This window comes from Macrosteles quadrilineatus, unplaced genomic scaffold, assembly GCF_028750875.1.
Source record: "Macrosteles quadrilineatus isolate MER2022 unplaced genomic scaffold, UCM_ALF_1.0 Scaffold_1__1_contigs__length_201487025, whole genome shotgun sequence".
Classification (NCBI taxonomy): domain Eukaryota; kingdom Metazoa; phylum Arthropoda; class Insecta; order Hemiptera; family Cicadellidae; genus Macrosteles; species Macrosteles quadrilineatus.
This window is the reverse complement of record NW_026542594.1, coordinates 25,563,899-25,579,200: the sequence shown is the minus strand read 5'-3', so window position 1 is coordinate 25,579,200 and position 15,302 is coordinate 25,563,899. Positions and strand designations below refer to the sequence as shown.

The 15,302-nt window shown below is 36.2% G+C and overlaps 1 protein-coding gene across 8 annotated transcripts in view; it reads right to left on the bottom strand.

Moving 5' to 3' along the window:
- Positions 1-14,783, bottom strand: part of LOC129005309 (annexin B9-like) — a 78,684-nt gene extending 63,901 nt beyond the window's left edge. For 2 of the 8 annotated variants that reach the window (XM_054434165.1, XM_054434172.1), the window contains exons 1-2: positions 14,744-14,783; positions 12,565-12,623 (exon numbers count right to left, since the gene is read on the bottom strand). In XM_054434165.1, coding sequence (XP_054290140.1) covers positions 12,565-12,623; positions 14,744-14,756 — 72 coding nt within the window. In that variant the 5' untranslated portion in view covers positions 14,757-14,783. Of the gene's footprint in view, positions 1-12,564; positions 12,624-12,824; positions 12,878-13,087; positions 13,295-13,987; positions 14,021-14,743 lie in introns of those variants that run through there. The other 6 variants (XM_054434200.1, XM_054434191.1, XM_054434177.1 and 3 more) reach the window with 6 other exon arrangements.
- Positions 14,784-15,302: the final 519 nt, after the last annotated feature.

Genomic DNA, 15,302 nt, shown 5'->3' with positions numbered 1-15,302 from the left:
TATCAAAATTTAAAAGGTTTCACCAGTTTCACGAGGTAATAATAGACTCTTTACCTTTTCTGTATGCACAAGGTTATTAAAACTATACAAAGTTTACTGTATTAGAGCTAACACCAAGGTATGAATATAATAAGGACCATTTAAAAAGTCCCCCCCCCTCTCGAAATCCCCCTTATATCTATCCTATAGCCACCACAGATTCATCGGTCTAAATCACGTTTAACAATTTCTAGATTAGCTAAAAATCCTGAAATTTGCACCCTGTTCCCCTGTGGCACATTTGTACTTACAAAATTTTACCCCCAATTTTCGCTACTTTTCCCAATCTAAGTAAATTCTTTTTGCAAACATTATTAATATTTTGTATATACTCTGGTTTACTTAAAGTTTAATCCCTCTATCGTATTTCCAACCCCCCCCCTCCCTAATATTATATCCTCCCCCGCCCCAATGTTATTCTTACAGGTGCGTAAGTCTAAATCACGTTTACCCATTTCTAGATTAACTGGATGTCTGAAATTTGGCCCGATTGTAGGTCTTGCGCCCTGTCCCCCGTGGCTCATTTACCCCCAACCAAAAAAGGGGGCCTGGGGGCGGAGCCCCCAGCGAGCCAAAGGCGAGTCAAAACTATAAACAAACTGAACACATTCTGAAAACGTTCACTCCACTCGTGATCCAAACTGAAAACGAATGCTCTTGTTTGTATCATGTATTTACTACGAACAGCTGTAACTATTACAAGTATTCGTCTGTTTAAGTAAAAATACTCTTTTCTTCATAAGGAATACATTGGGATTTTGATGGCCTGTGGGGCAAAGCCCGAGGACTTTTATTGCAGAAATTGGTGAAAGGGGGCATCTACACAAAATATACTTCATTTTGACCCATCGTTTGTAAAAATCCGTCCATTATTAATGGAGGAGTAGTGTTTCGTAGAAATCGCCTTCACATATTATTAGTGATGTAAAATACCCGGGTATTTAAAACTCGGGGTAAATACCCTGGGTATTTACCCGGGTAAATACCCAAAATCCATAAATACCCGGGTATTTTGGGTATTTATGAAATCGATTGAAATTCATTTATATTTACCCCTAAATATGTTATTGTTATTATTACATGATAAATTAGGATAGTCTATAACACCTTTTACAGTAACTTTAAGCTTTGCTAGTACCTTTTATTTAATGATTCATCGCTTTTTTTAAAATATTACATTTAAAGTTTCTAAATAAGCATTTAGTTTTGTGTCTTCAATCGAGTAACATCAGTTAAATTTTTTAAAACTTGCTAAAAGATAGTATATTAAAAAAGGCTGTGACTATTTCAATTGTTATCATTTTATAAATTTATAACCAATTAAATAACATTTAAACAAAATTATTTTAATTTATAAATATCCAGGAATTGTTGGGTACCTATTTATGATGCAATAAAAACAGTTGAACTTGCCATGAATAGTTTTTATTAACAATACATTATTGCGTAGGCCTATAACATTTTAGAATACTCCAAATTCCTAAGGCCTGATTGACATAGGCAGAATACTAAAAGTAATTATAATTAAACTTTTCTGTGTTACCGCTTGGTTGGAAACAATAATATATTTGGATAAACCTACTAAAAAAATGTATCTCCTGTTTTTTGGCCTAACTTAATATAATTTTGAAAGATTTATTGTGCTACAGATTCAAATGTTTTGTATCACAAGTTTATGAAATTAGTTTTTTTATTTTGATACAATTGATACTAACTAAAGATCTGGAACAAAAATATGATTAAATCCTGCCATACTACTGATTGATTTTTAATTATTTTCTTCTTAAAATTTGATAACACATAGGCCACTACTAGGTTAAATTTTCCTGTCTTTCTAAATAATAATTATTACTTTACAAATTATTTTTCTTCGCTTTCAATAAAATAAATTCATCTCTCTATCATAAAAATTAAAAAATCATAAGTAGTCAGGGCCAGTGCAACCATGCGACCAGGGTATTTATGCCGATTATGCTTTATGCTGAGACCTGGGTATTTATGGCCATAATACCCATAAGTAAAATGCTAGTAGTGACCATATGAAATGTTGTTTAACACATTTTATTATCATTTTACTATCCTTACAGGGTAATAATTGCAAAAAAACATCTCAATCTTTTCTAACTTTAATACAAATTATAAATACCCAGTTTTTGGGTATTTACCCGGGCCTGGGGTAAATACCCGGGTAAATACCCAATTTATATTTACCTACCCACTGGGTATTTACCCGGCCCACATCACTACATATTATATATGAGGATATAATATAAAATAATATAAATATAAGAAATATAATATTTCTTAAATTATAAATAACTAGCTGTACCCGCGGGCTTTGCCCCGTTTAATTTCTTAATTTTCAAGATGAGCTCGTTCGCATGGCTCAATCACGTCCTGGTTGAAGTTCGTTCGCTACGCTCACTCACCTTTGGGTTGGAGCTCGTTCGCTGCGCTCACTTGCCTTCAGGTTAGCTCGTTCGCTACGCTAACTCGCCTCCAGGTAGAAGTTCGTTCGCTACGCTCACTCACCTTTTGGTTGCAAATTAGCTGTTGTCATAAATTAAAAAAAAAAATAGTGCTGCACCCTGTTGGTAATCCTTGTAACTTTAATGCTATTGAACATCATAGAACAGAACCAACTTGTTTAATTGAAACAGCTGTTAAGATTCATTAATTCCTTTTAAATATGAAAAATCATAAGGTTAACATGGGAAACTCCAGAGCCACTGGGGCGGAGCCCGAAAGCCCGATCAGAATAAAAACTACTTAGTTTTCCTATTTAATGCCCAAAGAATCGGTGTACCGAATTTCAGCCTCCTAGGTAAATGGGAAGTGGGAGAATTAGTGATGAGTGAGTGTGTCAGTGAGTCAGTGAGGGCTTTGCCTTTTATAAGTATAGATACGGTTTTTGTGAGTTTGCCAACGCCTTAATTTTGGACCAATTTTTATGATTAAAGTGTCAAATTGCTGGAGATATTGTCAAGATTTTAAGAATATCGGTTATATTGGCCTTAGTTGGATAGGCTTTTCCACGTTTAGTGTTTATTTTTCATACTTATTTACATGTATTTCTTGTGGAAGAAGTAGGCCTATTTGAATAAGATATGTATTATATCTTGTAGATGGTTGAACCAAAATAGTTACATCGCATACTTTTCTTACAGGAAATTTAATTTTCTTGAATTTGCTAGTTTAGTATTGTATACAAAAAGTTAACGGTTTTCAAGTTATTAAGAAAACCCTAAAGAAGGTTTTTGGTTTTTGATTCACAGCTTCCATTCAGTATAAGAACGAATAAGGCTACAAACACACAGAACACGTTCCGTGCCTTGACGCTCTCTGTGTGTTCCTTCGCATTACAAAGTACGTATTTGTTTTTAACGCATCACGGTGTGTTTTTACCCTAACACTGCAATTTTTGTTCCTCAAATATTGAACAACGTCCTGATTAAAATATGAGCATGTAGAACACAACGATGCTGTAAAATACAAATGCATCACTCCTCAGGACCAAACCCTTCAAGACCTTAAAAACCTCCAGACTCATGAACTTAGGTATAAATTCACATAATGTTACTGTTACTAGGTACCTTTCGTTGAAGTAATAGATTTCTAGATTATTATTGCTGGGAAGTTGTCCAAGAAAATTTCTCTGTTTAAATTACCAGGAATAGTAGATTGCTGGTTGTGTAATACTCAGGAATTGTTGATCTCTTTTTTTGTTGTGAACATTGTTTTACTGTTTTTTTATATTTTTTTATCTATACTAGTGGAATTTTGGAGAAACACAAACACACTTTTTTAGGAAAAGTGGTTCTACTCTTTTTTGGCGAACCAATTCCCGATATTGGGAATATGCTATTTTTCGTTTTGAGGTCCCTAGAGGCCAAAAACACCATCCGTTCAAATTCATATATATGTGTGAGTGTCCGTTAGCCCGATAACTCGAGCAAAAATTATCCGATTTTGATGAAATTTTGACAAAAAAATATGCATAGGTATTTAGCTTTTTCCCCATTTTTATTACCCTAAAAACACAAAATTTTACAATTTCTTTCCAAACCATTTTGTAAAGCTTAAAAAACAAATAATTTAGTATATTGATACGTTTTGCCTAATAGTTACGGAGATAATTCAAAAAAATTGTAAATTTGAAATTCCCATGCTATTCTTATGGAGAATAAGTCAACTGTTGTAGTTTGCTTGTTTATTACCGTAACATATTTTGATCAAATTTGGAAAATGCATTTATTTCTTACTAAACTATAAACATTTTTCCAAAAAAACATTTTTATCCTCCCAGTTGCAGCAAGTTCTCGTTAAACTAATTCTATTAAAATAGGGAATAAATGTGATATTTTTAAGAAACAATTTAGTGTTAATCCAATCAGGCACGTGGAAATTCACTTAGTCTGCAGGTTTGCTGCGGCAGGGGTATTTTATTGTTGGGGATATACCAGGAATTTTTAAAACTGTCCCTCTCTCACCAAACTCCAAGACACTAACAATTGGAAAAATACTAATACATACAGAGTACAACTAAAAAGATTGTTGTTAAGTATTAGGTATCAGTTATACAAAACTATAGGCTAGAGCCTATATAACAGAGAAGGCCATAGGGGCCTACAAGGTTGAAATTGAAGCGTAGCTTTCTCTTTGGAGGCCTACTTTAGCAATCAAATCAAATTATCTTTACTGTGTACAGAAAATCTGTATAGCCTTACATGGTTAATAAAACAGAAGTATCCAAAGAAGCTAGACTCTAATAATTTATAGGCCTAAATAAAAATATTTTTTTAAAAGGCCACATTGCCACATTTTTAAACACACTAAAAAGTATAAAATCTATACTTATAAAAGGCAAAGCCCTCACTGACACACTCACTCACTCACTCACTCACTCACTCATCACTAATTCTCCCACTTCCCATTAACCTAGGAGGCTGAAATTTGGTACACTGATTCTTTAGGTATTAAATAGGAAAACTAAGTTGTTTTTATTCTGATCGGACCCTCGGGCTCCGCCCCAGTGGCTCTGGAGTTTCCCATGTTAACCTTATGATTTTTCATATTTAAAAGGAATTAATGAATCTTATCAGCTTTTCAGCTGTTTCAATTAAACAAGTTGGTTCTGTCCTATGATGTTCAATAGCATTAAAGTTACAAGGATTACCAACAGGGTGCAGCACTATTTTTTTTTTTTTTTAATTTATGACAACAGCTAATTTGTAACCAAAAGGTGAGTGAGCGTAGCAAACGAACTTCAACCTGGAGGCGAGTAAGCGTAGCGAACGAGCTAACCTGAAGGCAAGTGAGTGCAGCGAACGAGCTCCAACCTAAAGGTGAGTGAGTGTAGCGAACGAACTTCAACCAGGACGTGATTGAGCCATGCGAACGAGCTCATCTTGAAAATTAAGAAGTTAAGCGGGGCAAAGCCCGAGGGTAATGCTAGTAATTTATAAATATGTTGAGAGAAAAAATACTTGTAAGTTTTAAAACTAAAAACGTGGGGCACATGCTAATTTACAATTAACTTCACCTATTGAACTATTATGATCTATTGCATGCGGCCCACGTGTTTCGTTTTAAATCTTACAAGTATTTATTCTCTCAACAGATTTATCGTTTAAAAACATGGCATTTTTAAAACATATTTTTATTTATAAATTATTTTCTAATTTTTAGTCTTTAATGTATAAATATGTTAAGGCCCGATTTCATCAAACACTTAAACCGCCGTTAAACCATGCTCTAACTGCAGTTAACTCTTAACTGACTAAATCGGATTTCACCACCCGCGGATAACTTAGAGCTAGTTTAGACTAAACCGTCGTTAGATAATTAACTGCCCAATTTTGACCGGTTAACTTCTTTAATCCTTCGTTAAGTAAATATCAGCTGGCTTTAAGTTTAAAGTTTACGAGATGGAAAGGCGAAATGGTATTAAATACGATACGAATTAGCTTTTGAAAGTAAGTGATGGCGATGAAGAGTAGCCTATGTTGTTCGCCGAACTAGATGGATAAGAGAAAGGGATAATGATTTTAATAACAAAGATGAAATTGATTTTATTATTAGATATGAACTATCAAAACGTTTAGTCTTTTTCTTTAGGAAATGAATACAAACCACTGTGTTTAGGCTATCCCACATAGTGCATTGCTTTAGGTTATCCCACAAGGTTTTTAGTTGAGTAAGGCGTATATCTGTAATCAGCGACCGCATTGAACTGATTGGCGATCAAGAGCCGTGCTCTTTTATCCCGGCTTAAAAGAGTGTCCCGGCTCTTCTACCAACATTATCAAATTTATTATTTCATTGTTCAAATAAATATGCTCCCTTTTCCATTTCCCGGCTTTGGGTAACCCTAACCCAACGTTCAAACAATTGTTTTGCGTTCGGTCAGACGTAATTAAAACAAAATCTAAACCTAAATTGGCATTATTGTGCTAGTACTTTATATGAAATAATTATTTTGGTGTTATCTTTATTGCGTCTCGTTCTTGTAATTCTTTTGACTCCAGTTTTTTCACTACTTGAAATGTACCAAACTGATTAGTGAACAAACAGAATATTGAACATCCCTGTAAAAAGTTGGATTTTGAGTCTTGACTCGACCGTAAAACTCAATCAATTTGTTCCTCGAATTTGTTTGATCAACAATGCTTTGCCTTTATTTACTTATGTTAATTGTTCTGGTATTTATTCTTGCTTTCTGTTGTTATTTTGCTCTTTTTGCTCAGAATCTATTGTATTCCTGTAAGCTTGCTGTCTCCAGTTTTGTTTTCACTACCTCATAAACACCCCGGTAGTGATTTATTTTCTAGGTTATGTTTGTAAACTTGCTTCCGTAACAGCCCGGTATTATGACAGTTCACTGCCACCGCCACCTGGATTTTACTACAAACTCTCGTTTATAAAACCAGCGTTAGTCTTGACGCGTTTTCGTTGGTGAAACTGATTTCCTTAACTGTGGTTTAAACCATCGGTTAGTTTTAACCGAAGATTAACTAAACCATCGTTAGCGATGGATTTTTCCCATTTTTGGCCCTAAAAAAAAAATATTTTAGCAATTTCTTTCCAAACCAATTTGAAGAGCTTAAAAAATTAATAATTTAGTATATTGAAGCACTCTTGTATGCCTAATTGTCACGGAGAAAATTCAATAATAGTGTAATTTAAAATTCCCATGTTATTCTTATGGAGAAAATGAAAACTGTTGTAGTTTACTTGTTAATGGATATATATTTATAAAATTTGGCAAATTTCTTTATTTCATCCTATACTATTGACGTATGGTCAAAAAACACTTTTTACCTTCCCCGCAGCAGCAAACCTAAGCACTCGTTCAATTTAATGTTATTTAAATTGGGAATAAATATGTCTTATTTATAGAAATATTTGAGTAAAAATGTTATCAGACAAGTTGAAATTCGCTTAGTCTGCAGGTTTGCTGCGGCGGGGGAATTATATTTTTAGAATATCTCGGGAGCAGAACCTGTACCTCTTAACCTCTGCTCTTCTAACTGTCAAATTTAAGTATTTACAGCTGACTTAAATTAATTGATATATTTACATTCATTCAAAATGTAAACATGGAAAATTTGGAAGCCCATGGGACTTAGCCCAAGGGAAATAAAAATAAAATGATATAATATTGCATTGTCATGCATTTTGTGAGCAATGTTTCAAGTTTCAAGTCTCTAGCTTATCGCAAACTTTGTTTGAAATTGATATCAAAATTTGTAAGAAAGCGAGCTAATAAAAACAAGCCCATGGGGCCCAAGGGAAATAAGCCCAAGGGAAATATGATAATTAAATGATATAGTACCGTATTGCATTGTCATCCATTTTTGAGCTATGTTTCAAGTTTCAAGTCTCTAGCTCATCGGGAAGTTAGTCCTATAAAATTGATTGCAAAATTTGTACTGGACAAGTAAGCGAGCTAATAAAAACGTTTAAAAAAATACTAAAATTCAACAGAACAGTGTCTAAAATTGTTTGGCAACTTATAAAATCTTTGATAAAGTAGGGCCCTACAAAATATAAGTGAGCAGGGGGGGGGTTTAGGGGGGGGGGATCTTATGGGGGGGGGTTCAGTGGCGTAGATACGGGGGGGGATCAGGGGGATATATCCCCCCCTTCAACCCATAATGGGTAAAAAAATTGTAATAACATCAAAAAAATAATGTTTTAACGTATGCAATGAAACAGTGAAACTTTTTAATTTTACTTCTATTGTATTAAGCTTGTTTTTCGTAAGTATACTTTCAATATCAATAAATCGTAAATAAACTGAAATGCCAGTAAAAGTAGTATGGTTTTTGCGCGCGAAACAGAGTACAGACACAAGTCACGGAAGGTCAACAGCCTATCCGCCCCTCTCCCTTCCGCCACCACTTTTTCACCTTTTACACCTACCTGAAATTAATCGTTGTAACGTGAGCAATAAAATAGTTAATCAAATGTCATGCCTATTGTACTAAGCTTGTTTGTTTGTACGTATACTTTCATTATCAATGAATAAATGGAAACAGATAAACTACATTCCGGTAGCCGGTAGCAGTGGTGGGGTGGGATATTTGCGCGCCAAACAGACGTGAGTCACCGGACGTTCCGCGTTCAACCGCCCATCGACACCCTCCTCCTCTAAAACCCCGTCTCCTACACTACGCTTGATCTGTCGTCTGGGGTTAATTATTGTGCCAGTGTGTTTTTATCACTGAGCTATAATTCTAACTGGAGGTAGCACTGAATGTCAAAGATGCGTGTCGCCAGCCGCCATGTTTGCGTGAGGCGGGTGTCATAAGAAGCCATGTTATTGCTATGACAAAAAAACTCACTGCTATACCAACCTAGTTATAAGAAGCCATGTTATTGCTATGATAAGAAAACCCGATGCTATACCAACCTAACAAAATCAGCGACACGCTTTTGACAGACTTCTGCCATGGCAGTGCTACCTCCAGTTATAATTTTAGCTCAGTGGTTTTTATGATTTTCGTATTCCGTGGTGTCTCATGAGTGTTCTGAGTGTCTGTGAAGTAAACTGATCGGGTTTTTCGCCCCAAAACGAAAATTTGGAGGCGTTTTTTAGCTGGTGTAGCAATGGAACAACGAAGTTAAGTGATTTTATTACTCGCCTTTGAAATAAAATTTTTTTAATAGGCCAAGTCACATTATATATACATTACGTTACTAGTCCTGAAAATAAGTGTTTACCGGACAAGTGTGGTCGTTCCCGTGCGAGACGAGGTCGAGTACGGGATTACCATGCGAGTTCGGCAAACACATTTTGGACGAGTTACGTACAATAGTTTACGCCATACTACTAAATCTTTACAAATCTTTATATATGACCACCAACTAAAGGACTAAAAATCAATAGTCGTAATCTCTAAGAGAGGTTATGTTTTTGTTTATAAACACTCACTGCCACGCAAATACAGTGTATAATCAGCTGATTGGTGTCCGGTAAAACTCATTACAGTACAGTAGTAGTAGTACGCAATGAAACCCCATTTGATTAAGCTGGCGGCAAACAGATGTTTTCTGGACTATAAATCCTTGCGTGGGAAGTTCATCAAAATAGTTTTGTGTGGGCGTGTGGCGTAAACATATTAATAAAAATATTCAGTGTTAAAGGAAGTGTTAGAGAAACATAACGTTAAATGTTATCATATAACGAAAAGCCTAGCCTAAGTACTTTAAAAATAAATGTAATAAAAAAACTAGTCCACCTGCAATTAAAGCGAAAAGTTGCAACAAAATTGCATAAAATGTATTAAGTATTAACACCAGATTTCACTTCCTAAACGCTTAAAAATAGTGTTTAGGGAAGTTATTTTTCTCTAATTTTCCGCTGGAGGACCCCCCTTGCTTGCTGGGGGGTATTCCAAACCCCCCAGACCCCCCGGTATCCCCCCCCCCCATGACAAGAGTCTATCTACGCCACTGGGGGGGTTCTACTAGTAGGTGTTTCACCGCTCTGAAAAAAATTGTTGGTGTCTTCCTCCACTTTAAGGGGTTCAGGCAGCTCGAGTTATCGAGCTAACGGACACATAAATATATATAATATAGGGTGAATGTGAGTAATTGTGAACTAGGGCTGAAATTTCTTAGTGTATTGTTGATTTGAGTAGAAATCAATGTTTTATGTTTATTTGGTTTGTTTTCTATACAGGATAAAAATTCTAGAAAGTTAAGAGCCGCTTAAAATTTTTTTTTAGGTTGAATAAAAAAAGTTGCATTTTTCGTTGACAAACAAGTTGCGTAGACCTTAACAAATATTTTTTTTTGTGAAAAAAGTAAAAGTCAGATTGACATGAAAACCAGTCATTATGGAAGTATTTCAAATGTATAATGCATTATATATCCTCATACCCTTCTTGTAAGCAATTTTCTTTTTATTTTATCAAATTCACAATTACCCTCAATATTTCACTATGTGGGGGTAATTGTGAACCTAATCTTGGGGCAATTGTGAACGCTGTTCACTTTTACCCCGCCTGTAAAAGAAACACAGATTAGGTACTTAGAAAGTTTCCAGGTTGTGTTCAAGTTTTTGATATGTAGGCGGACAGAAAAGTTAGTAGGACATCCTGTTAGTGATTTTATTTCTAAATAGGCTAGTTTTTTTGGTTTTTCAAGATAAAAAACCCATTTTTAGAACAACTAATATTTTGTATAGCCTAAAAGGAAAGTGCCTTATTATTTTATCTAGGCTAACCAAGTTAATTTATTTTTCTATTCTAATGGTTGATTGTTATTACAGGATTTCAATAATTTTAAGAAACAAATTTGTGCTCTTTCGTTGATTAAAGTGAGATTATTTGGTCATTTCCTTTAAATTTTTACTTTACTGTATCAAATAACTACAGTACCGGTACTCTATATTATTTTCTTTTGTACAAGAATACTATTTTACCCATTAAGTAGCCTACATTAATTTTAATCATTTTGACAATTTTTTATTATTTTTACATCTAGGCCTAGGCCTACCTGATTTTCTAACTATTTCAAAGTACCACGGAAAAATCTCATTTGCACGCTTATTTTTTGTCAAATGCCATTGAAAGTGGGGAATTTGTGAACAGTTTGAATCAGGCTTTAATCACAATTCCCCTCCTGTGCTGTAGTATGTAACTTGCAATTGTGAATGCCGTCCGGGCAATTCTGTATTATGCTGAATAACTCCTTGACTAAATAGGGGATGAAATCGGCTTGTATGAAATATTAAGCCCAAAATATGTATAATGCTATAACACTGATCACATTTTTAAAATTGCTTACGATTTTCTTATAAATTGCGTTTATCTGAAAAATTTGTCATTGGCGTTCACAATTACCCACGTTGACCCTACGTATGAATTTTAACGGATGGTGATTTTCGCCTCTAGGGACCTCAAAATGAAAAGGAAGTCCCGGGTCCGAGTCTTACCATGAGTAAGTTACTACGGTAGGCCTAGTAGCTTATTCCCTATATGGGAAATTAGCTAAAATGACATCTTTTCCCAGGGTAGACATTCGGCATAATTGCCGTGACTTCGACTAGGCCTACTTGTCTGCATTTTGGAAATTTAATGAATTTAAGTTCTTAGGCCGATCTTGTAAAAAATGGCGTTCACCGTTGATAATGAATAAATGAACCCCAAGGCTAACGCAATGTTGAGGGGTACATTGATTAATTATCAATATTTTTAACTACCGTAGGCCTATACCATGAAATTAAACTGTTAACTTATTTAAGTAACCTAAGTAAATTGTTAAACGAAACTTGCTGATGATAAAAATAAAACTAATGAAGGTTTACTAAGTTAATCGAATTGATATTTTTAATCGACATTACATTAGGGTAGCCCAGTTAAGAAACTGTAGGCCTACCCGATTTGAAGATAGGCGTAAGTTACTGTTTGAGCCTATTTGTGGGTACGTAGCCTACAGTATCTTATCTGGGCTACGCTAATATCGATTGAAACTATGGTTTCAATTAGTAATCCTTTATGCGATTTTTTCACTATCAGCAAGTTTGGTTAGGTTATAACAGTTTCATTATTGGTAATCTTGAGCAATTACTCGGTCAACCCCAAACTTTATCATATTTCACTACGGTCATAAGGAGGTTCTCAGAAAACAAGAAACATATAATTCAAGGCCCGGAAGGTCATCGTACAGGTTGCCGAGTGATAAGAAGGTTCAAAGTCTATGCGATAACAGTGGCTTGCGGGAGAAGGGCGGAAGGCCAGTTGTGACAGTACCGTTATGTTATGTTAGGTTAGGTTAATACATAGTATTAACCTATCATATAATTCATATACCTCCAGGATCATTATAAATTAACCTAACCTAACCTTGCGGGGGCTTGAATTAGGCCTATGTTTTTTGTTTTCTGAGAACATCCTCATGACCGTAGTAAAATATGAAAAAGTTTGGAGTTGACCAAGTAAACTTAATTGCTCAGAATTACCATAATTTTGATAAGCTATAACTTACTGGCTGTTGTGAAATACTTTCATAAGTTACCTGGGGATGAGGTGGATAAGAAGGATATCCTGGATAACTCATGGTTGAAGAACAGAGATCTAGGAAAAACGATAGGCCTGTTAGACAACAATGCTATTACAAGTGAAATCAACAGTTCGGACCAACAATATGTAAGTTAGCCTACTATGATTTGATACACATCGAGACGACTAATGACTGACTGACACTACACTACTTACTACTAACTAACACACTTAGTGGGTGAGTGAGAGTGAGATGAGGATGAGAGTGATACTAACTTCAAATTTAAAATTCACTCACACTCACACAACGACACAACACAACACACACAAACAGCAGATCGTCCGTCAGTCGTCAGCTGACGAAACGCCCAGTGTAGCCAACATAATTGGAGTTGCCACCGAACTTGTAGTGACCATATTTTTAATGTTTATCTTTACATTAATCAGATTAGCTTCAATAACTAAATGTAATTTACAATACAATTAGATTTTTAACTATTCCCAGGTATTGACATGGTTGACATTGGCTTTTTACTCACATTATAACTGGTGTGATACTTTTAGTGTTTTGGTAACAGTTTCAGTAAACAGATGACTCATTGTTGGACTGTTGGTCAGGTGACGTGTTGTGATACTGTACTACACTATTTTTGGAAGAATGAGGGTTTACCATGACGTCAAATAAAATGTATGGTTTGACGTCACCGTCACCGTCTCTCCTTCTACAAAGTGTGACCATCTGACCTTGTTTATATAGTCCCGCTGATGACTGCAACAATTATTTAAGTTCGAATACGAATAATACGTTATCTATAGCTGCGCGCGCACTACGGCGGCACGGCACGGACGGGCGGGCGGCACGGCAATTTTTAAAAGTTAATAACATTGAATGTCATATGAGTGCGCCCACTACGGCGGTACGGCCGGCAACGGACGTTCGGCAGCTTCTGCCGTTTGTTAAAAAGTCCGGGAGACAGAACTCCAGGACATTTCCGAGCTGCCGTGACGCCCGTACCGCCCGTACCGACCGGGAGCACTGCACACCGACCGGGCGGGCGGCACGGGACATCCGCCATTCTCAACTGATCTCTGTCAAAGTAGCAGTGTTTTCGTATGTTGTAAACATAGATGTTAGTAAGTTGATTTTTCTCGTTGATAAATACCCTAAACTGTACAACATGCGACATCCGGAATATTTTAATAACGTCCGACGTGACAATATATGGGCAGAAATATGATCTATTATGAAACAATCAGGTAAGTTTTACACATAATCCTTCTACAAGATCAGGAAACAAGGTGTGGAACTCTCCAAAACTTAGTCTTTTCCTGTTTATGTGGTGTGTATCTAAAATCTTTGCTTGCACCTTCTTGTCTCCTCTTCCTCTGCTAAAATTATACCTACTATCACCACATTATCTACATCCATCTTTACTCACAATTTTTAGCTCGCAGACTGTCAACTGTCCTAAATTGCGGATGTGCGGATGTCCCGTCCCGTCCGTCCGTGCCGTGCCGCCGTAGTGCGCGCACCCCCTCTTAAAAATGCCGTCCGTGCCGTACCGCCCGTCCATGCCGTGCCGCCGTAGTGCGCGCGTAGCTTATCTCTCTCTTTCTCCCTCTCCCCCTCTCTCTCTCACTCTATCTCTCTCTGGTGAGTAGTATTGACTAATGAGGGATTCACGCGTTGATGCACAAAGGTTAAATTTGAAAATGAATCACCAAACATTTCTGCCAGTAGTGGAACGGGGATATAAGTTAGTTGCGCATTGGGTTATAATTCAAATCCGGTAGGTTAGTTGAGCATTGACAGCTTGAACAATATCGATCTCTTGAAATTATAAAGAGCAATGAAGCGTACGAAAAAGCCAGTCAACCGAAATCTTACTAATCTTATCTTACTAATATTATAAATGTGAAAGTTTGGTGTTCGTTTGTATTAGAGACATTGATGGAGAACTGACCCACGACCCCTTAAACATTGCCAACAAATTCAATGACTACTTTGTGAAGCACAATGATAAATCAGTAAAAACATGTAGAAAACCCGTAGCTGAACAGCCAAAGGAATCTTTTTTCTTCCACCCTACATCTGAGAAAGAAATAAAAGAAGTAATAGCAACCCTGAAAAAAAAAAAACTCAGCTGGAGTCGATGAAATATCAGTTAGAATGTTAAAGATTATCACTGACTTACTGGCAGAACCCATCAGCCACCTGATAAATTTGTCCTTTTCTTCTGGTTGTTTTCCCGACTCCCTAAAGCTTGCAATAGCCAGACCAGTATTTAAAAAAAGGTGACTCTAAAGATCTCAACACCTATCGGCCTATCCATTTTCACTGCTATATCTAAAGTGTTTGAAAAAGTAGTATTATTGCGCCTAACAAAATTTCTAGAAAAACATGAAATAATTAGTGAATCCCAACATGGCTTTGTAAAAAATAAATCTACCGCCAGTGCGATGTTTGCTCTCATTGATGACATCGTGAGTGCTCTTGATGAGGGGAACTGTTCTGCAGGCCTGTTCTTTGATCTGAGCAAGGCTTTCGACTCAGTAAATCATGACCTCCTACTTGAGAAAATGAAAAGTATTGGAATCAGAGGCTTGGCTCTAGAGTGGTTCTGCTCTTATTTGAAGGGAAGGAGGCAATGCGTAAGGGTGTCGTCTGTCGATGAACATGGATTACTACGACAATATAACTCACCCGAACGTCCTACATTGAGTGGTGTGCCCCAGGGTTCCATTCTTGGCCCT